This window comes from Cricetulus griseus (assembly GCF_003668045.3).
Source record: "Cricetulus griseus strain 17A/GY chromosome 1 unlocalized genomic scaffold, alternate assembly CriGri-PICRH-1.0 chr1_1, whole genome shotgun sequence".
In the NCBI taxonomy this organism is placed as follows: domain Eukaryota; kingdom Metazoa; phylum Chordata; class Mammalia; order Rodentia; family Cricetidae; genus Cricetulus; species Cricetulus griseus.
Window position 1 is genome coordinate 76,478,646 of NW_023276807.1, and position 27,088 is coordinate 76,505,733.

Here is a 27,088-nt window from a genome sequence, read left to right on the forward strand (position 1 = left end):
CACAGTAAAAGCCATATTTTTATTTTATTGAGACAGAATCTCACTCTGTAACTCAGGGCTGGTTTCAAACTCTGAAATTAGTGGAATATAGAGACAAACATCCAGAATGCTTACAAAAGCAGGATGGCTGCAAGCTCCAGGTAGCCAGGGTTACACAGTGAGGCACTGCCTCAAAAAACCAACCAACCAATCCACCTAACCAAACCCTCTGAAGGTAAGGCACAAGTCATCATGTTTGTTTACCTAAGTGCTCGAAATTGAACCGAGGTCCTCATCTGTGCTAAATTTGAGCTCCACCTCTGAACTATATTAACCCCCCCCCCCACACACACACCTCAAAAGCCATGTTCACAGTCAGGTGAACACACGGCTACACACCTAGTACTCTAAATGTAAATCTAGCCTGATCTACAGAGCTATCCCTGTCTTAAAAAGTCAAAGCAAACAAACCTTCCACTTGATTTAAGCAGTTACATCAAAAATGTCAGCAAAGTTTAAAAACTTGTAGATATTCTTTCCTCAGTCATCAATGGGATGAGACTGCTGGGGATGTCACATGCAACTCACCTCTCTATGCATAATAGCATGGTGACACAAGGAGGTCAGTGAGGACAAGCAGCTGATCGTCAGTGAACTGCTGCTTGTGTTCTTGCCAGTTGTCATGGTGTGTCCTTCGGAAATTGGATAAAGTCTTCTTTACAGTCATCTGTAATAAACCCATGGGCACTTTAACTTCTAAGGACTACAGTAAGCACCAGTTATCTTCAGCTAATTAGAATCCACCTAGAGCTCAGCTCTCACATAGTGCAAATGCTACAGTGTCAGAAAATGAAGTCAGTTTTCTGTCTCTACTAATGTTCTGTAAAATTACTAAGCTTCACTTCAGGACAAAGCACTGGAATGTACTGCCACATTGCTAGACCAGTTTCAATACACATTATATTACAAAGGTGACCTGTTTAGCTTAGAAGCATGGGTGCTCATTACTAGATAATATAATAACTATTTCTAGCTTAACATTAGCCCTCAGTGAAATGAGAGAGTCTTTGCAGATATAAAATGTAGAATAATAGTGCTCTTTATGTTGGGTTAGAAAGGATAGAAGCTACAGAATTTAATTTTATTTTGTTACACATGGGAGAAATGTCTTTGCAAGACTTTATTAATTAATTACAGAGTAAATGTGACTCTTTCAGAGACAGTAGTTTGTTTTAAGGTTTTTCAAGACAGGGTTTCTCTGTGTAGCCCTGGCTCTCAGGGGATTTGCTCTGTAGACCAGACTGGCTTTAAACTTACAGAGATCTGTCTGCCTCTACCTCCTGAGTGTTGGGATTAAAGGCGAGAGCCACCACCACCAATCTGAGGCAGTAGCTTTACAAAGCAGTAAATCTCAAAGTGTGCAGGAAAGTATTTATCAAGTGATACAAATAAACTAACAGGGAAGAATTATACTTTGGGATGTACATTATTTTAACAAACTGTCATATTCTGTTCATTAAGAAGTTCATTAAGAAGCTGGATCTGGAAGTGGAATTGGCCCCACACATGTGTATGTTCTGTTTTCTTAGGCTCCTTATCTGGGAATGGTTTAGCCTCATTAACTGTGGCAGAAGGAAAGAACAATAAATCAGCTCAAAAGTAAAACCATGTTCAAGGACAGGGAGCAGGCAAACCACTTCCAGCAGAGGTTGCTACTGTTTATCTCATGATGTAAAAGCACCTGCAGTGGGAAAATTGCCGAGTTCAGCCATGGAAGTTCAGGTCAACTGTGAACTCTAGCTATTGTCTCACTTCTCCAGTAATATTCTGCTGCTGTAGGCACCTGATTTGACCATGTTATCTCTACTGCTATTTGTACTTTTACCTGGAAGCCTCACCAGAGGATATACTCTGCTCCACCTAAGACTCTCTTTATTGGTTAACTCTAGCCGACTGCCTTAAGGGTGCATTACCAGTTAATTTCTGCTAGATGGGCTTAGCCTCCAATTTGATGGTATCTGCCGGCTACTTGATGTTATTCTTTTACTTTGGTCCTCTGGACCATACATAACATACCTCAATAGGCTGAGGATCATTCAAATGTGCACTGAGATTCATAAGGAGCTGGGGCATCCAGGTGGGAACATCATAAGGACTAGAAAGAACGCATGCACCAAGTCCAAGCACACCAGCATGACGTTTGACCAACTCTGCAATGAAAACAACAACATATATTTCCTTTATAGGGAAATAAATAAATTTTCACTCATGCTAGATATGCTTTCATTGTGCATCATTTTCCCCCATTTAATATAAGTTTACAAATACACACATACAACCCCCCCCAAAAAAAAACAAAACCCCAAATATGATTTCTGGAGCTGAACTAGAAACTGCAAGAATTTTTTGTTTGTTTGTTTGTTCGGTTTTTTGAGAAAGGTTTTCTGTAGCTTTGGAGCCTGTCCTGGAACTCACTCTGTAGAACAGGTTGGCCTCGAACTCTGAGATCCTCATGCCTCTGCCTTCCCAGTGCTGGGATTACAGGTGTGTACCATCACCACCTGGCTAAACTGCAAGAATTTTAAAGACATTCTATAGCTGTCCCTCAGTGACAGAATAATTGTTTCTAGCCAGAAATGGGTCATATTGTTAAAAACCAACATAGCTCATTCATATTCTAAGTACAATTCCTAATCCTAAAACCATCTCCCAGATTAGGTAATATTTTCTCTCTGTGACTGTCCCCACACAAAATGCACCACCATGCATGACAAACACATTCCTTAAAACAGAACTGCAACACATGTCCACTTTAAGGGGTCTGTTCCTTCCTCAGTGGTGTAAGTTCAAGTGTTTTCAAATACCCTTTGTCCCTGTTTTCTTTCTTGCTTTTCCCTCTCCCCTCTCAGTGGTGCTGGTACTGATCAAACATAGGCCTCACAGGAGCTAAGCACCCTACCATCCTATGACTGCCACACCTAAATCTGTTTCCATCCTTTTGGTAGTATTTGGTATTGAACTCAGGACACAATGCATATTAGCCAAGAACTTATTACATTTAGTCACATTTCTAGTTCCCTAAGAGTTTCTCACTAAAATTAATATATATTCTTTTATACATCTATTTTAGGCATATCTATGAACAAAAGGAGAAGGAAGGAAAAATGAAATTTCTGAGTAGTAAAAATTATAAACTTCCATTTGGTAAAATAATGACTTAAAACACTATTATCAAAGAGAACTAGAATGTTGACAATTTATTAGGGTTTGGTATTAATTGGTAATAATACTTAATACATAATATTTAATACTGGGTATTTGATTCTTCTCATCCTTTCATCACCTACTAGTCAATATAGTCTACACTGCATTCATTAACATTTTGCATGATAGGTCACACACACAGTGGTGGTCCCTAGTGGTATCATAGCCATTTTACTGTGTTCACTATGTGTGTACAAAGAAGAATTTACTCAGTAATGCATTCCTTTGAAGTGATCCCCTCATAGAGCCACACATGAGTATTCAACATTCCCTCTCTAAACAGAAACAAAAGTACCTCTGGTTGCTTAAAACTTTGTCTCTTTTGTGTACATGTATTTCTGTTGCATGTATGTGTCTCAGGTGTTGTTCCTCAGGAGCCTTTCATCATTTCTTTTGAATATATGTATTTTTAGTATTTCTATTTCTCTGTGTGTGTGTATGTGCATGAATACCCACAGAAGGGGGTATTGAACTCTATGGAACTGGAATTACAGGCATCTGTGAGGCTCTAGATGTGGATGTTAGAAACTGAACTCGGGTCTCTAACAGTAAGCACGTGTAACCACCAGGCCATCTCTATAGCCCTAGTATTTGTTTTTTGAGTCAAGGTCTTTCATTGGGACTGGAGGATCTGCTTGTCTCCACTGCCCCAGTGCTGCAATTATAGACCATCACACCTGGCTTTTTATGTAGGTGCTGGGAATCAAACTCAGGGCTTCAGGCTTGTAGGGCAAAGCACTTTACTAGCTATTTTCTAGCCCATGCCCATTTTTCATTAAAAAAAGCTTTATTTTGTGTATATATTTGAACATCTGCACAAGCACACACCCAAGTGCCATGGTATGCAAGAGAGGTCATAGGAAATTGTGGCAGTAGGTCTTGCCTTCCATCATGGATCCCAGAGTTCAAACTCATGTCCCAACCATGACGACAAATGTTTTTTCTTTTAGTGCTCTAACACATAAGTCTTAAATTCTAAACACAAGATAGTTTAAATTCTCCAAAATAGCCAATTCTGGATCTGTCTATACATACTTATTTTAGATGGAGGTTAGAACTGCCTCATTAAAAAGTTACTGTATGCAATAGTGGACAAGTTCCTTTGTACATACAATTTTAGCCTTTTCACTCAATGTCCTGTCTTCTTCATGCCAATTTCTAATAGGTAGGGACAATTACTTCCAGCATTTAGCCAAGACCTGAGCACAAACAAGCACTTCAAATGTTTAAGCAAGTCTGCTTAATTCACCAAAGGTATGGGGATTTGCAACATTACCTGCAGAAGGAATGGTATCTCCCACTGAACCAGGGTCTCGCTTTCTTTTCTTGGGTAGTTTTGTTTTGCAAAGTTGCTCAAAATGAATCTGCATACCACTGTCCATGGTAAGGAAGTTACACTGTAGCAGACCACTTAAGGTAGTAGCAGCCATTTCTCGAACCTGGAGAGAGACTTGTGTCTGTTAGAACTGAGATCCTATGTGTGAAGTGATAAAGGATGAGTGACATGCAAAGCTGAGTGGGAAGCTTTCCTAGAAATGTATGCAAAATTTACTTTTTCATGCCAGACACCACCAGATTCCCCAGGGTTCTGTGGCCTCAAAACGGATAAAAGCTGTATCAAGGTTACACAGGTATTCTCCACAAATTAACAAGAAACAAAATAAAAACAAATGTTCAAAATATAAACAAAAAAGTCAAAGTTTTGCTCTGTATTCCTTGAGAGGTTCTTTGTACTGTCATTTGGTTGCCCTATTTACTATAAATATATTGTGGTACTGGGACTGAATTCAAGGGCTTCATATAAGTTAAGCAAGTGCTCTCCCACTGAGGCCTCATTTTAATTTGTATAATTTGTATTCTGAAACAATGTCTCTCTAAGTTGCCCAGGCTAGCTAGGGATTAAATCCAATTCAAGTAGAATTAGAGGATGAGTGTGTATTCTCTAATGTCTCTCAAAGCATTCTTAGAATTTGGAACACCTACTCAGACACTTGATATAAGAATAAGCAAACTGTGGAAATCAATATGGTGATTTCTCAGAAAATTAGGGACCAACCTACCTCAAGATCCTGCAATACCACTGTTGGGCATATACCTAAAGGAAGTACATTCACTCCACAAGAACATTTGCTGAACTATGTCCATAGCAACATTATTTGTAATAGCCAGGTCTTGGAAACAACTTAGATGCCCCTCCAGACCCAGAAAGACAAATATATACTTACTCATAAGTGAATACTAGACATAAAGCAAAAGATACCCAGCCTACAATCCACAATCCCACAGAAGCTAGAACCCTCTTCCAGAAACAGATGGAAGCAAGATGCAGAAATCCACAATTAACAATGGGGCCAAGCTCCTGGAGTACAATCGAACTGGGGGAGGAGCAATAATACGAACAAAGGAGTCAAGACCATGATGGGAAAATCCACAGAATTAACTGACCTGAGCTAGTGAGAGATCACCGACTCACGTCTGACAAATGGGGAACCTATATAAGACCGAACTAGACTCCCTGAATATAGGTGACAATGGTGTGGCTGGGACAATATAAGAGACCACTGGCAGTGGGTCCAAGATCTAACACTAATGCACAAACTGACTGAGTCCATTCTATTTGGAGATACCTGCTTAGCCCAGACACAGGGGTGTGGGGGTGGAGAGGTGCCTTGGTCCTGCCTCAAGGAGATGATGGGACAGACTTAGTAGACTTCTTGGGGGAGGCTTCACCCTCTCTGAGGAGCAGATGGGAGTTGGAGGGCGGGGGAGAGAAGGAGGAGGGAGGAGTGGGGGAGCGGAAGGAGAGGAGGAAGGGAGAGAGAACTGGGATTGGGATGTAAAGAATAAATTAATAAAAAATGTTAAAAAAGAATGAACAATTAAGGTTTGCTTTTTTTTCATATTACCAACTTTAAAAAAAGGATGTTTTATGTGTATGAGTTTTTGCCTGCTTGTGTGTAAGCACATCATATTCATGCAGTGCCTACAGAGGTCAGAAAAGAGTATTACATCTCTTGGGATTGGAGTTACCATTGTGAGCTACCACATGGATGTTAGGAACTGAACGTGGATCCTCTATTAAAATACCAACTACTCTGAACTGCTGAGCTGCCTCTCCAGCACTCAAATATACTCATTTTTTAAACCTAGTATTATTCTAAACAATAGCTTTAAAGTAACTGGTCTAAAGTGCAAATTTTAAATACCCCTAACACATAATAAAATAAATCATTACAATTTTAGATGCCTATCCTAGACCTAAAATAATCTCTTCTATCATCAGGATAACGCATACCCTTACTAAAATCTAACAGTTTTCAAAGGAAGTATTATAACAGAAACAAACTAAGATCAACGGGATCTATAAAAACCGATTTAAAGCCAGGTGGCACACATTTAATCCCAGCACTTAGGAAACAGAGGCAGGCAGATCTCTGTGAGTTCTGGGCCAGCCTGGTCTACAGAGTGAGTTCCAGGACAGCCAGGGAAACCATGTCTCAAAAAAACCAAAATCAAAAACCTACAAGAAAGGAAACCAACCAACCAAACAAAAAAAACCATTCAATCCAAAGGTTGGGCACACATTAAACAGTGGTGCTCACCAGGAAAGAAGCTGATTTAAATGGTAGTGCTCCATGGGAAGGGGGGGGGGGGATTTCAGTATTAGTGCTCCATGGGAAAAAATGTGACCACTTCTGATCGTTACTTGTTTTCTTGGTTTCTTTCTTTGTCTAAGTTCTCACTCTGGCTTACTAATACTCTTCAAATATAGATTTGACTTTCACAGTTTTTTCTTTATTAACAAAATTTCCAGGCCAGAACTCTAGAGCAAAGTGAATAGCATCCATATTCTCAACGAGCATAACAAACTGTGCTGAGGCCTGAAGCAGGTCATTCATAATCACTAATCATCTACACAAAAACTGCACAGCCCTGAGGCTGATCCATGCAATACTCTTCAACTCTTGTCTTTAGACAAGGTTTCTGATACAAAGTAAACGAAAAGAAATCCATGTGCAACCTGGGCCCTAGTGTTTTCCCCTCTTCCTGTGTTGGTTTGAAGCAGGGTTTCACACAGTCCAAGCTGGCCTCCTGCCGGGGTGACAGGTGTGTGCTACCATGCCTGTTTCCTTTATTCTTTGCGCAAAACATGTGATGATACCACCAAACTAAGACTGTTTAAACAAATGCCATGGCCAATTCATTACCTGCTCTAAAATTTATTCTCTCACTGTGTGTATGAGAGAGAGAAGGAGGGAGGGGAAGAACGAATGCTTATGTTTATGGACACCAGAAAATGTCAGGTTTCCTACTCTATTACTCTTTTGATATTATGAGTCTCTTACAGAACCTGGAAGTAGGCTGGTGACCATCAAAGCCCAGTGATCTTGTCTCTGTCTTGGAGATTCAAGTGTGTGTGACTACATGTCTGGCTTATTATGTAGGTGCTATGGTTTTGAACCCAGGCCTTCATGCTTGCTGCTCACTAAATGGTCTTATCACACTAAGTTATCTTCCTACGCACATATGATATGGGAGAAAATAGAATTATATATTCTAACAAACGTTCTTGAAAATAGTTTTATGCCTGGCGTTGGTGGTCCACGCCTTTAATCCCAGGACTTGGGAGGCAGAGGCAGGTGGATCTCTTTGAGTTCGAGGCCAGCCTGCTCTACAGAGGGAGTTCCAGAACAGCTTCTAAAACAATACAGAGAAACCCTGTCTTGAAAAACAAAACAACAAAAAAACACCAAAAACAAACAAACAAACAAACAAAAAACCAAACAAAACAAACCCCAAAACCCATGAATATAGTTAAGTTTAATCAAAAACCAAAGAAAATATTTCTATGCTTCAGCACATGTGTAGTGGTCAGAAGACAATGCTCAGGAGTCAGTTCTTTCCTAGATGTGGGTTCTAGGATTAAACAAAAGATGTCAGGCTTGGCAGTAAGTTCCTTTATCTGTTAAGCCATCTCCTGGCCCATGACAATTTTTATTTTTTATTTATTATTATTTTCTTTTAGAGAGACAGGGTCTCACTATGTAGTTCTGGCTGGCCTTGAATTTACAGAGATTTGCCTGCTTCTGCCTCCTAAGTGCTGGGATTAAAGGCATACACCACCATGCCCCACTCCTTGACAGTACATTTTAATGTCAAGGCATTGTTACAAACTGGGTCTTAAATGTCCCTCTGAAGTCTATGTGTTTGAGGGTTATTCTCCAGTGCGCAGTGCCACCAGGAAGTGACAGAACCTAACTAAGGCTTTGAATACATGCTCTCAGAGGGGGCCGTGGGGAAAGTCTCTTTCCTGTCTTTTCTACATTCTGACTATGAGATGAGTGGTTTTGTACCACCATACATTCCTTCCATGGGGCTTTACCATTCTGTTCTAATGAGACAGAAAGGAAATGATCTTGAGGGGATTGAGGAGGAACTGGAATGAGTAGAGGAAGGGAAACCCTCATTTCATAGGCAAGAAAGCACAGGCTAACAAGTGACACATTACCAACTGGGAGAAGGGACATCAAGAAATTGTCTAGGGCTGGAGAGATGGCTCAGAGGTTAAGAGCACTGACTGCTCTTCCAGAAGTCCTGAGTTCAATTTCCAGCAACCACATGGTAGCTCACAACCATCTGTTATGAGACCTGGTGCCCTCTTCTGGTGTGCAGATATACATGGAAGCAGAATGTAGTATACATAAATAAAATCTTAAAAAAAATTGTCTAGAAGATGGCTATACTAAAAAAGTTAAATAATGTTTACATCAAACATATCTCATCAATTGCACTCTTTGGCCAAGGCTGACTTTAAACTTAGGAAAATGCTAATGCCTCATAGTTTTTGTTATTTTTTTTTTTGTAAGTTAACTGAATTTAAATTTTACCTCTAACTGCTCATCTTCCAAAAGGCGTATGATCAGCCATCTGATGTCTTTAACTGCATCTTCATTATTTAGGAAAATAAACAGATTATAAAATACCATGGTCTGGAGGTAGGTCAGCACTGTATATCTTGCATGCCAAGAACTGCTTCTTGCTGTCTGTAAATGAGAAATGCATATGTATGATAACAGAACTGACAAGGAAATGAGATAATGACATTACATACAAGTAATACACTATTTTAACTTGATTCTACTTTCACAGGTATAGCTGCAATTAATTTCATCTTCCATTTCCTTCTAGGCAAAGAGCAGTATGGCCAAGTTCCCAAGGCAGTTATCCAGAATGTCTGACTGTTCAGTGGTGGAAAACTTAAGACACTGGTAAAAGTCAAAATACTCTCTTGGGAGAGAAGTATTCATAATTAAGACAATTAACTCCTCCAAGTGCCACATCTCACTCTATTTTACTTTCAATAGCAGCAGGTAAGGTCTGAGAAACAAACAAGAGTATGAACTACTAGTGTCAGATATGAATTCCTAAAATACAAACAAACTTGCTGGTTATACAGAGTTTGTTGCTGGGTGATATTGTCTATCTCACTTTTGCTCACAGAAGTTAAGTGGTATCTTCAGCTGTCTATGAAACCCCTTTGGCTAACAACTCATAAGCTGAATTCCATTCTTGGCAATGAAGGTGTTACTTGGTTGCACATCTAGTTGGAGGATTGTCTCCTCAAAATATGGATACACCATTTAAATTACTTAGATATGTGTAGAAATTTTAGAAAGCTTCTACAGTAGGTTTCCATATGGCTTTTCTTCTTCCTTCTTCCTCCTCCTCTTCCTCCTCCTCCTTTTTATTTTTTTTTTTTTCCTGAGACAGGGTTTCTCTGTAGCTTTAGAGCTTCTCCTGGAACTCTGTAGACCAGGCTGGCTTTGAGGAACTCACAGAGATCCACCGCCTCTGCCTCGCTAGTGGTGGGATTAAAGGTGTCTGCCACCACTGCCCGGCTCATACGGCTTTTCAAAAGGCCTTTAGTTGTCCCTTCCCATATTCCCTTTTTTACCTTGTCCTCCCATCCCCTCTTCATTTAATCCTGAGTTCCTTCATCTCAGCATTTTGGTCTATTTCCCCTTACTTGAAAGATCCCCTGCCCAGTCCCTAACTAGGTACCTAAACTCAAGAACTGAGACTACATAGGCATAGGCCCTAAGGAAATCCTACTACTATTGATCTGCTAAAGTAATGGCAATAAAATGACTTCTAATAAGATAAAGCTATACCCACAGATCTATGCATTGCTTAATCCGTATCAGAGAAGCTTCTTGCAGTGGACAATAATTAAGAGACAGTGAGACATTTTGGAGCACCCAGTCCTAAATGGGACATCTTTATCAAACACCTGTCCCAAAGGCTCAGGGATTTATGCAGAAGATGAGATGCAAAAATTGTTAAGAGCCAAAGGTGGTAGGTGATAGGTGATTCCAAGAAAGGAGCATCTTCTAGAAACCATAGGACTGATGCACATATCAAAACTGTTGTGACAACATGCACAGGACCTGCACATGTTCAAACTGGACAGTGTTTCAGCACTGAGTAGTCTCTCACCCCTAACCAAGAAGCTATCTGTAGTTGATACCTACTGAGAAAGAGAAAATCAGTTTTCCCTAAGAGGGTCAGAAGTAGTTGGCCAACACAAAACAGATACCTTGTTTTTTTTCTGTTTTTGGTAGACTTTTGTTTCATTTTTTTTTGTTTGTTTTGGTATTTCATATATTATTGTTTTGTTTGTTAATGATATTTGGTTTTTGTTTTGAGAGAGAGAGATGTGAAATTGGGTGGAGAAAATATAGGAAGAGTTTGAGGAAGGGAATGAGAAAAACAGTAAATGGTTAACCCTGAGCATATTTGTATGTATTTGGACACACGGGGACACACACACACACACACACACACCATGAATTTGAAAGAGAAAGCAAGGAGGGGTATATGGGAGAAATTTCTGGGATAAAAGGGAAAAGGAAAATGATGTAATTAAAATTTCAAAAAAGAAATAAAGTGTTTTTAAAATATTAGCTAGCTTTAGCATTTAACACAAGATGGAACAGATTTTTCAAAGGGAAGAGACAACATTCTTTTTTTTTAATGCAATAGCATTCTAGGCAGTGAGGTTCACAACAATTGGAGCCACATTTATTGCTTTATTCCTTGTCACAGAATAAAGACACAAGGTACTTAAATATTTGAAGAAGAGTGAGAATGAGAGAGGAAGGAGAGAGAAAAAAATGACAGCAAAAATAACACCAAGAGCATAAAGGCAAGAAGCATACAGGTAAAGGATTAAAGAGGTGCCTTTCCATCAGCTGGAAAAACATGGTCCAAACTTTTTGAGGAAACTGAAGGGTGGAAAGATTAAATGAGTCTCTGAAAGTCATACAAGTGAATACTGCAGTAACATTCCAATTCAGATCTGTCTGCCTCCAAACCAAAGATCTTCAGAATCAGCTGGAGAGCAAAGAGGTCCAAAAGGAGATGCTGATGTAGTTGTGCTGATGGACAATTACTGCCTTTCCACTGATCTACTTTACAGAAGGGATTTTTAGGTCTGCCCCCAGAAGAAGTATACTTTCCAATGTTCCTATATTCCTTAAAAAACCAAACAACCACAAAAATCAAGTATTGTGTATCTTACATTCCACTGTGAAACCCTCAGAATGGCAAAACAATGCTGGACAGAGGATGTAAATACTGCAGCTATATACTTACTTGGTTTAGCACCTGAAGTACCAAAGGCACTTGATGAGGGTAGAGCAACCCCTGAGACATTAGTGATAAACAGAGTTTTGCATCTCTTTTCAGTTCATCATAGCTATTGTCATTTTCCACTGGGGCGATCTAGAGAACAAAGTAAAACAAAGTGAACAGTGAATGATCACCAGTAAGTACAGGTATCATACATGACAGAAATCCCAGCACCCAGGAAGATGAGGCAGGAAAACAGCAAATTTGAGGCCAGCCAGGGCTAAATAGTCAATTTGAGGCCAATCATGACTAGAAAGACTCTGTTTCGAAAACTCATGAATAATCTGGTTTAATTTTTGCTTCCTGCTGTTCCGTTTTATCAACTAAATTACCAGAAGCAAGCTCCATAAATATTCCATTATGTTAATTAAAACAAAAACGATCTAGAATGGCATTGCTAAACTTGAAACATCATTACACATACAATATAAAACAGTAGCTAGGCTTTGGCCTCCTTTAAGCCCTAGAACTCAGAAGGAAAAGTCTCTGTGAGTTTGAGGAAAGTCTGGTCTACACAGTGAGGTCTAGGTCCACTAGGGGTACATGAGGAGACCCTGTCTCAAAACAAAGCAAAACAACCACCTTAGTCATGGTCTCCCGATTGTATCCATGTATAATGTGTTTTCATTTCAGTATGTACTCCCTGGTCATTTGATCTAGGTTTCATTTTATTGACAGGTGATATTGGGCAGAACATAAGAATTGTTATGTTTCCTTCACTATATTTTTTTCGTAATGCAATAATCCATCATAAAAAAGTTTAAAACATGATAAGTATTATAGTTCATAATTTTTTCACTGCTACTTAGAATACTTTATATATGAAAAGCTTTCCCCTGTTCAGAATAGTGAATTCCTTCCTATATTGCAATGATGAACAATTATTTTCTTGAAGGTACTTTTATCATTATAAACAACTTAATTTCAACAAATATGATGGCTTTGTATGACTCTTCAAGATAGTAATCATTTCAACTCAAATTGGCATCTATCAGATGTGATAGGTCAATATAAGCTAGTTTATTTTAGAGGTTTTTCGACAAGAAGCCCTGATTTTCATAGGAAATGATCCTCAGAAAACAGTCTGGGTACAAGGAATATTGTTACCACTCTGTGAGGGTTTTTTCCTAAGCTTTTAGGTGGAGAAAGCTATGAAATAAAGACAGAAAAAGCTTATAATGATATGCTCTATTTAAATTTATAATTACTAGTATTGCTTTAAAATTTGAAAATCGCATTGAATAATTATGTGTGCAGGCTGTGGAGACCAGAGAAAAAATTTTTGCAGGAGTTGATTCTCTTTTTCCACCTTCTGAGTCCTGGGTTTTGAACTCAGGTCATCAGGTAGGTGTGGAGCCATCTTATCAGCCCCACTATTTAAATCTTTACATGACAAAATTTATAAAAGAGGGGTTGAAGATATGGCTTAGTGGTTTAGAGCACTGGCTGCTCTTGCAGGACACAGGCTTTGTTCCTAGCACTCACAGGACAGTTACTTATAACTCCAGTTCTAGAGCAACCAATGCCTTTTTTCTGGCCTTTGTGGACACAAGACAAAAAACACACATTAAAAAAAAAATCTTTTAAAAAATTTATAAAGATTGAGAACAAATGTATTTGTGTATGAAATGGGTGTGGCTAAGGGAGTGTTGTAGTAATGATATAGTTCTGTTTTTGTTGCAGTATGTAAGACATGAATCTATGCAGGTGGTAAAATAACACAGAAATATGTAATATGTAGACCAATGTCAACTTCCTAACTTCCTAATTTTGAGATTATACCACAATTGTATTAGAGAAAATGGAGTGGAAAGTACCATAGAATTTAGGTGATTGACTTTGTAACTTCCTGTGAATCCAAAATAAAAGTTTTTGAAATATTCATAAACATTAGGTGATGATTTAAAGTTTTTCTTAACATATAAAAGGCAGTTTAATGCATATACATATCCATTCCTGCTACTGCAGGAGCATCATCCTCTCTTGTATTCTGCAGGACTGTCAATCAAGAGAGATTGAAAACCGACTTATACACCATCCTATAGCCTTCATCCAACAGCTGGTGGAAGTAGAAGCAGATACCCTTCTGGTAATCTAATTTCTAGTGCTTGATATTAAGGAACCATAGTTGAATGACAGACTAGGGTGGCTCAGTGGCTAAGAGCAACTGCTAGAGTATTTGGGTTGAGTTCGAAGCACCCACACAGCAGCTCACAACTGTGTGTACCTCCAGTTCTAGGGGATCTTATGCCCTCTTCTGAACTCTGAAGATATCAAGCATGTGTGTTGTGCACTTACTTATATGCAGGCAAAATGCTCATACACATAAACATTTTTTAAAAATTAAAAAAAAGGAAGAGTATACTCCAGTACCAGTGTAGCCCCTTAAGCCACATAGGCACGGCCCCTTCCCTAAGGACCTGTAACTGCCAGAGAATAGTTGTAAGTGAACTAACAGCTGCCCCCAATCCCTACAGGGCAAAAAGCCAATCTCCAAACTGAAAAGTTCTACCCCCTTCCCAAGAAACTCTACAGAAGCCCTGTATATCCTTTTCAGTTTGCTGCTGTTTCACGCCTGGGCAGAGGCAGCCACTCTCCTGGTTTTCCCCTCCCAATAAATCTCATGCATGAGGTTTGTTGTGTAGTGTGACTTTGTGGTAGTTTGGCTCCCAGCAGTCAGGATACCTTTCCATCTGAGCTGCATCGCTTACAACCAGGACTCTGTAAAATAGTCTTAAAAAACACCTTTCCTTAATGATATGGATTGCTTTGGATTTTTGAGACAGGAACCCACTTTGTAGCCCAAGCTGGTCTTGAACTTGATCCTCATGCCTCAAACTCCCAAATGCTAGGGATTTGAGGCATGTACCACTATACCTAGCTTTAAGAATTTCTTGACAATGATGTATATGAAATTGGTTTTTAATGGGTTAACTTTATTCTAAATTTATTTGTGTTTGTATGCATTCACACATACCACAGTATGAATGTGTAGGTCAGAGAACAACTTATAAATATCCATTTTCTCCTTTCATCATGTGGGTCCTAGGAATTAAACTCATGTTGTCAAGTTTGACAGCAAGTACCTTTACCACTGAGCCATTGTGACAGCTCGAGGTTAACTCTTTAAATAAAACTATTAATGTATCATATTGGTAATTTGTGAGACAGGCAAGTGCTCTGCCAATGATTATAACCCATCCTTGTTCATCATATGCCTGACACAGGCACTGAGCACTTTGCACAGGCAGGCAACTTTCTGACTTAGTTTAGAATCCAATAGGTCAGTGTATTATTCTATTTAATCTGAACTCTTGGTCTTTGCTAACACCAATGTGAGGAGTGGAAAATTCAAATGAAATGCTATTCATGTTACTGAGTTCAATCACAAAACACAGTTTTAAGAATAAAATATATAATTTTAAGTCATATAACCTTTACCACATCCTTAGGAAGTGTGTGGATGCTACTCTCAATGTGCACACGAGGAAAAAGAAGTTCTGAGGGGATAGATAATTTACCCACGATTACATGGTTAGTTCACCAGCAATGGAGCCAAGACCAAATCCAAGTACCTGGTTCCTATTCTTGTCTCTTACTGTCTACCTAGTAATTGGCTGTAAAAAAATCAAACAAAGCTATTATACAGTAAATGGTTTATTAAATTACAACAGCTACATAAGGAATACAGGAAAGAGAAATTGCCATATTAAAATATCATTGTCCTTTTAATCATCCATATGCTGTCCAAAATAAAATTAGATAATGGTGAAACAATGCTTGGTCTGCAAAACTTTCTGTATAGCTGGGTGTGGTGATTCATGCCAGTAATGTCAACATTTATGAGGTGGAGGTAGTTCAAGGTCATCTTCTGCTACACAGCAAGTCTGAAACTAGTCTGGGAATGCCCCCATAGGCTCATATATTTTAATGCTTGGTCATCAGTGTATAGGTGTGGTCTTAACAGGTAGGCCTGGCCTTTTGGAGGAAATGTGTTACTTGGGGTGGGCTTTAAGATCTTAGAAGCCTACACCAGGCCCAGTAGCTCACTCAGTTTCCTGCAGATTTCAGAAGCAGAGAACACTCAGCTACCATGTGTGCCAGCATGGTGTCATGATCCCCACCATGAGGATAATGGGCTAATCTCTGAAACACTCAGGAAGCCCTAGTTAACCGATTTCTTTTATAAGAGTTGCCATGGTCACAGTGTCTCTTCATAGTAATGTATCACTAAGACACTACCATGCCTGTGCGTGCGTGCGTGTATAATATATGTGTATATATTATGTATGCAACATATGTATACATAATTTCAGTGTTAACTGCTATCACCCAAGAGTTTTCCTGTGAAAATCCATCTAGAGATGCAATCAAAATTCAACCATTACATTAAAAACTTATTAACCCACTGGGTGATGGTTATAACTTTCCTTGGAAGGCCAGAGGGAATGGTATTCTTCATTTCATTTCAAGTTATAGTCTTACCTTAAAGAATAAAGGCAGAAGCTGAAGCTGTTCTTTGACTGCTGTAGAAAAAGACCTTCCTGCACTTGCCATAAGCCATTTCAATACTATTTGGAAATAAACACAGAATCAGCCAAGTTATCAAATTACGGACCATGTAATGCAATGCTAATGCCCCTGACAGCTCTTTAATGTAAGAGTAGCTGTAATATCTCAAATCAGACTGATTCATTAATAGTCTAACAATACCCATGGTAATGGCCATCAAGTAACTAAGGGCAGAAAATATTGTTAATAGCCTACCAAGCACTTTTAATATACTTGAAACTAGCCAAGAATTCTAGGACAGCTAAAATAATGACAGAATAGGTTATAGTTAAAATTTTCACATTTTTTTTAGGCTATTAGAAAGGATACCCCATGTGGTAGTTTGAATGTATTTAGCCCCATAAGTTCACTGAGGGTGGCACTATTAGGAGGTGTGGCCTTGACCGAGTAGGTATGGTTTTGTTGGAGGAAGTGTGTTACTCTGGGAGTGGGCTTTGAGATTTCCTATGCTCAATGTTGATTCAGTTCACTTCCTGTTGCCTGTGGATCAAGATGCAGAACTCTCAGCTCTGTCTCCAGCACCTGCATCTGCATGCTGCCATACTTATCACCATGATGATAATGGACTAAAACCCTGAAACTGTAAGTTAGCCTCAATTAAATGTTTTTCTTTATTGCCATGGTTACGGTGTCTGTTCACAGCAACAGAAATCCTAAGACACCCTGGGTAGTCAAAGTATCTTGAAAACGTTAAGACTCATACTTGTTGATTTAAAAACTAACTAGAAATATACAAAAGTCAATGGTATAGCATTGACACAAGGGCAAACACACAATAGAATACAAAAACAAAACAGAAAATAAACCTTCAAAATGTGTGCTGATCAAGAGCACCAAAGCAATTCAATAAAATTTTCAACAAGCAGTGGTGGGAAAAGTGAATGTCTATATTCTAAACAATAAAGCTAGACTCTAACTTTATAATACACACTGAAACTAACTCAAGGTGGACTAAGAACCTAAATATGAGCCCAAAATAAATTTTAAAAAGATAAAAAAAATCAGCTAGGCATAATAGCAAATGTCTTTGAACCCAGCACTGAGGAGGCAGTAGCAGGCCAAACAGAGTAAGATCCTAACTCAAAACAACTCAAACAAAACCAAGAAACAACAATAAAGCCAAAATTTTAAAGAGAGGAAAGGGGAAGAAAAATTGAGGAAGAACATATATTCACAGGAGAAAATATTTATAAATCATCTACCTGATAAAGTAATAAAAGAACATATAAACAACTAAAAATCAACAACAACAAAAAAAAAATGAAAAAAGAAAAAGAAAAATCGTACATGGTGGCAAAGGAGGCAGAGGCAGGATTTCTATGAGTTTTATGCCAGCCTGGTCTACATAGTTCCAGGATTAATCACAAACTATTTTGCTGAGTGAACTGTGCTAGAAATAAAATAACCAATTTGACTGACATGATCCACCTCCTAGAATAGACACGCTTCAGTGACAGAAAATAAAGTGGTAGCTATTTGTGGCTAGGAACAAGAGAGGAAAAATGAGAAGTTACTGTAAAATGGGTACAGATTTTCAGCTTTCCATGATGGGCTGAGTGTATACTTATGAAAGGGGTAAACTGAACTAAAAGGCTTCACTTCTAGGAATCAAGGGACCAGACCCTGGGTAAGCAGCCATGACAGGCTACAGAAAAAACATGAAGTTCTCTGACACAAGGTAACTCCAGATCCCCTGGCCTTCCAGAGCCTAGGTCCAAAACTGAACACAAAGAAACTCTAGTTGTCTCTGCCGCACCTCCCCCCATCCTGCAACCTCCTAGGTACTTGGTTCCTGGGAACTGTTTGGCCACAAAAGAAACTCCAGGGGAGACCAAAGCCTCCCCTGTAGTCTCCATGTTACAGTTCTGAAAACTATTGGTATATATGTACAATAGGCTACCTGAAAGTAACAAGACACAGCCATAGAAACCACAGAATGTTCCCTCTCAGCACCAATGAAAATAACTGATACACAGGTATTTCAAGCCAAAATATGAGAAATTCTGATTGTTCCCAAATGTCAACCAATCAGAAACCAACCTGTAACTAATGATGTAATCCTGTAACTTTTGTCTTTAAAAACCTAGCTGTAGACAGGGAACTTAAGCCCCTCTCAAGACTGCTACATCAGCTTGCTAGACAGGGGCCCTCCCGCAGTAGGATAGAACAATCAATAACCCTCATGCATTTGCATCGGTGGTCTGTCTCCCTGGTCTCTTTGGGGATTCTTGTAACTTGGGTACAATACTCATAGCCTTTAAACTGCACATTCAAAAATGGTTAAAATTGCCTGACATGGTGGTGTATGCCTTTAATTCCATCAAGCAATAGTAAGAACATATAAACAACCACAACTCAAAATGAACAAAATATCATGATTAAAAAAAAAAAAAGAAAAAGAAAAAGAAAAAGAAAGAAAAGCATAAATCCAGGTATGCTGGCATATTTGGGAGATAGAAGTAGGTGATCTCTAAGAGTTCAAGGCCAGCTGAAGCTACATGGTAGACAAGGTCTCAAAAAACAAACAAAACAACAAAAAAAATCATAATAAAAACAAAACAACCCAACAAATAAACAAAATCCAAACCAAACCAAATAAAAAAAAGTTTAAAATAAGAAAATTTATTCTGTCTTATCAAAAGAAAAAAAAGGTATGTGTGTGGGGACCCCAAAGGAACTAAAATAGCCCTGTTTTCAATTGAATTTCTAGCAATTTTAAAGACTCACTGGTTTTTAAGAGTTTAATGCCCTGAGTTCGTTCATCTTCTTCACCAATGCCATTTTCTTCCATAATATGGTTCTGAATTTCTTCATCCACATCTGTGAGAGGTTTCAGTTTCTCTAAGACTCGGGCAGTAAACTCGGGAATACAAGGGGATGTTGTTGGTGCAGTATTTGGCAAAGAAACATCTATCATGAATATGTAGGTCAGCACACTGTTAAATAAAATGTATAAGAACATGTCGGGAGTGAGAATTAAAACTGAGGTTCAAATGTTACAGCTAAACCCAAGCAAATTTTCACCAGATAATTATTAGCAGAGAGGGTTTCAGATCATCCCTAGTATAAAACATGCCATATAAAACTGAGATCAAATCTCTAGTATGACTGCTGCTCACTGCTAGCTTGAGTGCACTGCTTCCTAATTTATATTCAATGTCTTGTTTTTCAGAACATAATAGTGAAGAAAACATCATACTCACTGGGAACATAACCAGTATGTATTATTAGATATTAAAATTTAATACAAAGACTCCAGAGGTACTTCAAACCAAGAGAACAGCCACACATACCTCCCTATTCTTTCTCTGACATTTTTGTAAACCTGGGTGAGTTTGGGTTCCAAGTACTTTAGAAGTCTGTGTAATAGCTCAGGGACTCTCCATTCTTGCTGGGCAAGGCCACCTTGAAGCACATAGAGTCGACTACAATTAAAAACAGAAGAAACATTGTTAGACTGTTTTTTTATTCTAAGAATATAAACAATGCCTTTATTCCATTTCAATCTTTTCCTGCTTTCTCTTAGATCACCATAAATAGCTTCTTTTCACTAAATAATTCATCCATAATTCAAAATAGTAACATTTGATAAAGACTGCCTTCCACACATCCTCTTTTCTACTTTTTAAAATATTTTCAACCTACTTTTTATATTTACTACATTAAAAATATTTTCAAGCTATTTTTAGTAGTAGTATATTTACAACTATTAAGTTTAAAAAAAGATTAACCATTGAACTTACATGTTTAGAACATTTATTTAGTGTTTGGGTATGTGTGTAGATGGAGGTTGTGGTTTAGGCATGAGGGTGAAGGTTAGAAAACAACTTTCAAAAGCCTGTTTTCTTCTTCAATCTGAGGGTTCCGAAATCAAACTCAGGTCATCAGGCTCTGTACAAGTACCTTTACCAGCTCAGCCATCTCACTGGCCCCATCATATGCCTTCTTTCATGTGTGTGTGTGTGTCAGTCTATGTATATCTCCTTTGACTATGTGGTCATCATGTGAGTTGGTCCCAGGGATTGAATTCAGGTTGTCAGACTTGTTGACAACCATCTATATTAATTGAGCCACCCCACAGACACCTGACCTAACTTTTTGAGAATAATAATTCAAGTGTTCTCACTGATGAACATCTTCATGGGGGTTTCCTTTATCATTTTTTAACTGCTTCCACTTTTCTCCACCTTCACAAAGATGTGCCAAGTAAAACTTCCTTTAACACTATACTGTCCTCCAGCCCCTCTGCTTTGTATGTTTGGTAACAGAGAAGAAAATGAAATATCAGATTATGACAAAGAAGTCAGTATGGTCCCTAAAAACCTGTGGCAGCACAAAAGGCTGGGTGATTTATGCTTTAGCTGGTACATTGCTTACAAAATTATAACTAAGCATCACAGCCTCCAAAAAGAAATTCATCATTTAATTTAGCACTCAGATAACTCATTTCCTGTCTTTCTTTTGCTTTGATTTTGTGTTTTAAGACTTGCTTGTGCTGCATAATCCCCGTTGGCCTGTTACACTAACAGCCCAGGCTGGCCACGCTCATGGCCTCGCCCTAATCTCCCTAGTGCATGGATTGCAGGTAGGCACCACTATGTCCAGTGACTCATCTCCATTTATTCATTCGTTAACACAAAACCTTTAATGTTAACCTTACAGGTTTTCTTTTTATTTACCATGCATCTACAAAGGACCCCCCTTCACCACTCAATGGTGACTCCAAGAGCAGTTCAAAAAGCCAATGAAGCTTCCGGGGATCTCTGCTTTCCTGTGTTGAGATATAAATTAATAATTAGGCAAAAGAATTAACTCTGTAAATCAATCATACCCAATTATATTAAAAGTAAATATGCAAGAAACAAGCCAAACTAAAATTGGTAAGTCAAATACAAATTAAGTTATCATTACTTGTATTAACACTGAGAAAATTATAAGCAAAATAGATGCCTTAAATTGAAGCACATGAGCAACAGGCAGTTGGCATTAATAACACGGATAACTACTACATATGGCTTTTACTATGTGTAAACTACATTTCCCAAAACATGGTTTGATGTGTAGATGTTAAAATGTATTACTATATCAGAATAGAAATCAGAATCAGAATTATAGTCAAGGGCTTCTAGGAAGGCCGAAAAGCACCATCTTCAATTATGAACAATAACAAACGTAATGAATGAACTGTCAAGATTCCATGGGGGACACAGTGCCCCATAAGGGGAACAAGCAGAAAAGTGTGCTTACACAGGATGTGGCTATACAGGTTCCCCAGTCATTGTACGTCTCCACTGTCATGTTGGACAATGCTGTTCTCAGCAGAGGGCAGAGGAGTTCCCAAAGCTTCTCCACCTTCTCAAAGTAAAACATAGGAAAGTTAGTGGCAGACACCATTATGAAAACCGCTCCTCCTGGAAATACACACACACAAACAGGACAGGACTTTGTAGAACACCCAAGTAAGGGATCTTACTATGTTACAATTCATACAGCATACTATACAAATTATATGACCTATAGAATATAGTTCAATTTCTTTCTTGGAATATCATTTAGAAAAGAGGGAAAACTTTATATGGTTCCTTATAAAAATCTCTCCTACAGGGAAAAATTTAAACAAACAAACAAAAAATTGTTGAATAATACAGCTATTACACTGGGCAAAAGGAAACCTAAGCTGGAAGCATGGGTGTTACAATTCCTGATACAGGAATTTACTTTAAGTGTGATCTTCTATTCAAATTGTGATGATCAAGGACTAAACATGGGCAGACGGATCACACTGTCATCTTGAAAAGACAGACTATGATTAATCCCAAGAGGAAACTGAGACCTTCCTTTTCTAACAACCTCACATGCAATGACCACACTGCATAGTTATGCACTTTGGTTTTAAAAGAACAAATAAGGAGGTAGTATTCAGGATAAAAGGTACCAGACAGATTTTTTTTTCTTTTCTTTTCTTTCTTTCTTTCTTTTTTTTTTTTTTAAATGTGTTTTGGAAAAAAGCTAATTTGAGAGTAGCTCCATTAAGAGAATGACAAGGATATGTGTGTTGTGTATAAATCTTTTTGAAAGAAACCAGTTTTCTGGGTTTTGTTTTTTCTTAAGATTTTATTTATTTTAAGTTGGGTGTGGTGGTACACACCTTTAGCATTTCATGTATCTCTGGCTAGCCTCAGACTTTCGATATGGCAGAGGATGCCTTTGAATTTTTCATCTTCTTGCTTTCTTCCTCCAGAATGCTTGGATTTTAGTGTTAGGATCGAACAGAGGGCTTTGTGCATGATAAAACACTCTACCAACGGAAACACATCACCAGGCTCCATTTTTGGCACATTTTATGGAGTTGAATTTGTCATATTTCAAGAAGCAATATCGTAAGTGTGATATTGGTTACACTTTTTCCTTTTTCTTCAAACACGGTCTTGTGTAGCCCATGCTGGCCTTGAACTCTAGATCCTCCTGCCACTTTCCCCCCAGGCACAGTATTCTAGTATATGGTGAATAAATAATCAACAAAACCCAAAAGGAAACAAATAAAACCTACTACAGATGGATCACAAAATCACCTTCTCAAATGTCCAATGCTTAGAACCTCTGATTAAGCCAGCTATAATTTCTGCAACACATCTCTGGGTACTTTCATGAGAATCTGCAACCAAACGTTCTAAATGGGGCTTCAGAACAGGCAGAAAAGCATCATCAAAATTCCTAAATACACCCTATAAAAACAAGGACAAAGTTAATTCATTATTGAAATGGCTATTATCTTGATAACTAAGTTTGCAATTATTGTCTACATTATTCTCCCCATTAGAATTTAAATTCTTTAATAATGTCAGTTATAACAGTAAGAATTTTGCAACTTTATATTAAAATACATTTTTGCTTCTAGTGCTAACAATTTTAAAGGTTGCCTTAAAAAGACACAATAAATATTAATTTCAGTTCTACTTTAGATTAAGGAGATAACAGGTAAGTTCAAATTTTAATCAAATACTTGAAACTTGGGAGCCCCTAAAGTGGTAATCAATAAACTTTATAAAAAGGGTACATGAAGCACAATTACCTTAAAGAGACAGAAACGCCGGGGACTAAACTTATCTCTTCCTTTTCTGTCCTCTAAAGATAGAAAAGTAATTAACTGCTCGACAAACTTGGGGTCAGAAAAATGATCATACACAATCTGCTCTGCCTACAAAGTCGGGGGGAAAAAAAAAAGAACAATGTTCAGGGCAAAAACCTACTTAAGAGCACACAATTCTGATAAAGCTAAAATAACATTTTAAGACTTTATTAACTAGATTGCTATAGTTTTGTTCTTGATAATTTTCAATATCCACAGAAACTATAGTACTTTCTAGAACCAGAATAGTAAATGCAATTATATGCAAAACTAAAAGGCAACTCTAAGAATATTAAGTTTTTTCTCTTCCTCGGGTTTGGATGTCATTTCTCACACTATCAAAAATGTCTGCTCAGCTTGGGAAATGAGGGCTAACACTTCTGTGCCAGCTGTGTGCAATTATAAAAGCTTCCTAACTATAAACCAAATTCCAACAAACTGTTTCCATCTTTGTGTAACACCAGCCTTTAAAGAAAGGCTGTTCAGAATTAGGAAACTTAAACAGTGACTTGAAGAAAACTTAGCTTTTAAGCTAATTAGATTTCAAATGATAATGAGGTATGTTCAATAAGGAATAGAATTTTGCTTCATTTTTGTGGCCTTTTTTTTTCCTTTTCTTTTGTTCAGTTGACTATAGGCTGTCTTGCTCTACAGTCCAGACTGGCCTTGAACTCACAGCAGTTCTCCTGCAACAGCATTGAGTGTAGACATTCCTCACATACCACACCTAGCTTAACTAGATATCTGGGCTGGAGAGATGGCTAAGTGGTAAGAATGGCACTATTTTACCCCAAAGACCTTCATTGTTCCCAGCATCCATGTTAGACAGCTCACTAGCTGTAACTACAGTTCCAGGAGGATCTAACACCTCTTACCCTCTTACTTGTAGCCAGGTGCACACACTCATACACAGATACACATAATTAAAAAACAATAAAAATGAATCTAAAAAAAATCTAAAAAACACCTATTTCTTGAGAAGCCATGATTTATATACAACGGTAACCTAAATTACTTACTATCTTTGCTCAAGAGCTCTGAATCATCCAGAACTAACACAAGAAACCAGCAGTTAACTATATAGACCAGTACCCAATAGAGTGTGAACCCAGTAGTAACTTGAGGGCAACCCTGGAAATGCTGATAGCAGTGTCAATTAGTGATGAGACAATAGTATACATCCCACCTATAATTATGCTGTATGTACTATACTGAAATATGAGGTTAAAAAAAAAAACCAGACTAAAATGGAGCTAAATCAGTATCAAAGATGCAATTAAAACTACAATGAAATGAATGCTTACCTCCGTCATATCCTCCCTGCTTCTGCCAAGCTTAGGCTGCTCTTCCACACCGGCATAAACAACCATGTTCCTACACAGAAAGTTTATATTAACAACATGAACAGATGGAAAAGATATAGCTTCAAGAGCAAATGTTAGGAGGCACTATTTTTGTTTTCTTTTTAAGATTTTATTTATTATGTATACAGCTGTCTGCCTGCATGCCAACAGAGGGCACTAGATCTCATTCAAGGTGGTTGTGAGCCACCATGTGGTTGCCGGGAATTGAACTCAGGACCTCTGGAAGAACAGTCACTGATCTTAACCGCTGAGCCATCTCTCCAGTCCAGGAGGCACTTTTAACTCTGACTAGAATGGAGTTTAGGGATATGAGTATATTATAATAGTCTGATTCTCATGCCCTGGTGACATAAATTGGACTCAACAATGAAAGTCAAGTGCTTTTGGATTAGACAAGTGTGTTAACATTAACATGTAAGAGCACAATACAGAGCAGCTGTTAAGACCCTCCCTAGTCATACAGCAAAAACTCAGGACTACAGAAGAAGTGGGAAGGAAAGAAGCACAGCATTGGCAGGAGCAAAACAAGTTTATCAAAAACGAAAAAAATGTTTAGTGCTAATGCTGGAGGTGAACTGTGTGTGACTTACTTTGGCCAATTGTAGTATCCCCAATGAGTTTTTTCAACAAAGCAACTTGACTCCCATTCTTTTTTTGTTCTTGGTATGCTTTTGCTATCATAATGTAACCAATGATTATCAGGTCTATCACCAGCAAGCATTCTGGTGGGCTTAGGACATCCACCTACAAAAAAAAAAAAAAAAAGAGCATTCAGATTCAATCAATTTGAAAATATTAATTCAGTAGCTGTTCTAGACTTTCAATAAATAAAGACACTGTTTTTTTGTAAAAGCAGGGTCATTTTATAGACCCTGCTGGCCTGGAACTCATCGATCCACCTGTCTCTGCCTCCCAAGTATTGGTATGAAAGCTATGGACCACCATACCCTGACTAAAACTTGCTTTTAAAAGAAAAACATATATTTATTATTTGTGTGTATGTGTGCGTGCGCGCTCGCGCCCGCCCGCCCACGTGTACACACACACACACACACACACACACACACACACACACAGAGAGAGAGAGAGAGAGAGAGAGAGAGAGAGAGAGAGACAGAGAGAGAGCGCACGTGCCTGAGGTTAGAGGTCCCCCATAGAGCTACCTGGGGTGGGTGCTAGGAAAGAAGAACTTGGTTCTTGTGCAAAAACAGTGAGTCATCTCTCTAGCACTACCTGTAACTCATAAGAAGTTATTTATTAATATCATTTCAAAAACAGCCCACATAAGACTATGTAGATGGCTTAACAGGTAGAGGTACTTGCCACCAAGCCTTGCCACGTTGAAGAGAGAAAACTGACTCATATAGTTTTCTTCTTCTTTTCTCCACATAACATGGCATAGTACATAAGCACCCACATATACAAATAAGCAAGGAGAAAAAGGACTAACTAGGAATTAGTGTATAGTGTTGACTGAGCATGAATAAGGTCCTGGAAACAATCCTCAGCCCTGAGAAAAGGGGAGAGGGAGCCTGAGGTAGAGCATGGGTTTACTTGGAACTACTGAGGAAAAGATGGGATGGATTCAGAACTGATGACTGTTAGGAGATGAATTAAAAGAATCTGTTAAAACATCTTGATTCTGAATTAATTTTTTTTATTATGTATACAGTGTTCTGCCGACATGAATGCCTGCAGGCCAGAAGAGGGCACCAGATCGCTGTGAGACACCAAGTGTGTGCTGTGAATTGAACTCAGAACCTATGGAAGGGCAACCAGTGGTCTTAACCTCTAAGCCAATTCTCCAGCCTGGTTCTGAATTAATTTTAAGCTTGCAGAGCTTAAGGAATTTCAAATTTACATTATTCTTTACTTATAGACCTCATATTTTTACACATTACCCTATATATACTTTAATATATTGTCTCTATACACACACACACACACTTATTGGAGTTTACGTGAAATTGTTCACATAATGTCTCCACATCCCCATAGTACGGAATACAGAAGTATTCCTAAGAATGTTCTTTTACATATCAAAACACAATTCTCAGAAATAAAAAAAATTAACATTGATTCTATGTCA

At 38.3% G+C, this 27,088-nt stretch overlaps 1 protein-coding gene across 2 annotated transcripts in view; it reads right to left on the bottom strand.

The window, feature by feature from the left end:
* The window catches only part of Psme4 (proteasome activator subunit 4), a 105,219-nt gene that overhangs the window by 1,535 nt on the left and 76,596 nt on the right, over positions 1-27,088 (bottom strand). For both annotated transcript variants that reach the window (XM_027387689.2, XM_027387691.2), the window contains 14 exons: positions 25,590-25,743; positions 24,940-25,009; positions 23,579-23,704; positions 23,079-23,231; positions 21,754-21,858; positions 21,186-21,277; positions 19,800-19,931; positions 19,234-19,442; positions 16,420-16,505; positions 11,899-12,027; positions 9,132-9,287; positions 4,520-4,682; positions 2,056-2,189; positions 568-706 (listed from right to left, as the gene is read on the bottom strand). In XM_027387689.2, coding sequence (XP_027243490.1) covers positions 572-706; positions 2,056-2,189; positions 4,520-4,682; positions 9,132-9,287; positions 11,899-12,027; positions 16,420-16,505; positions 19,234-19,442; positions 19,800-19,931; positions 21,186-21,277; positions 21,754-21,858; positions 23,079-23,231; positions 23,579-23,704; positions 24,940-25,009; positions 25,590-25,743 — 1,844 coding nt within the window. In that variant the 3' untranslated portion in view covers positions 568-571. The remainder of the gene's footprint in view (positions 1-567; positions 707-2,055; positions 2,190-4,519; positions 4,683-9,131; positions 9,288-11,898; positions 12,028-16,419; positions 16,506-19,233; positions 19,443-19,799; positions 19,932-21,185; positions 21,278-21,753; positions 21,859-23,078; positions 23,232-23,578; positions 23,705-24,939; positions 25,010-25,589; positions 25,744-27,088) is intronic.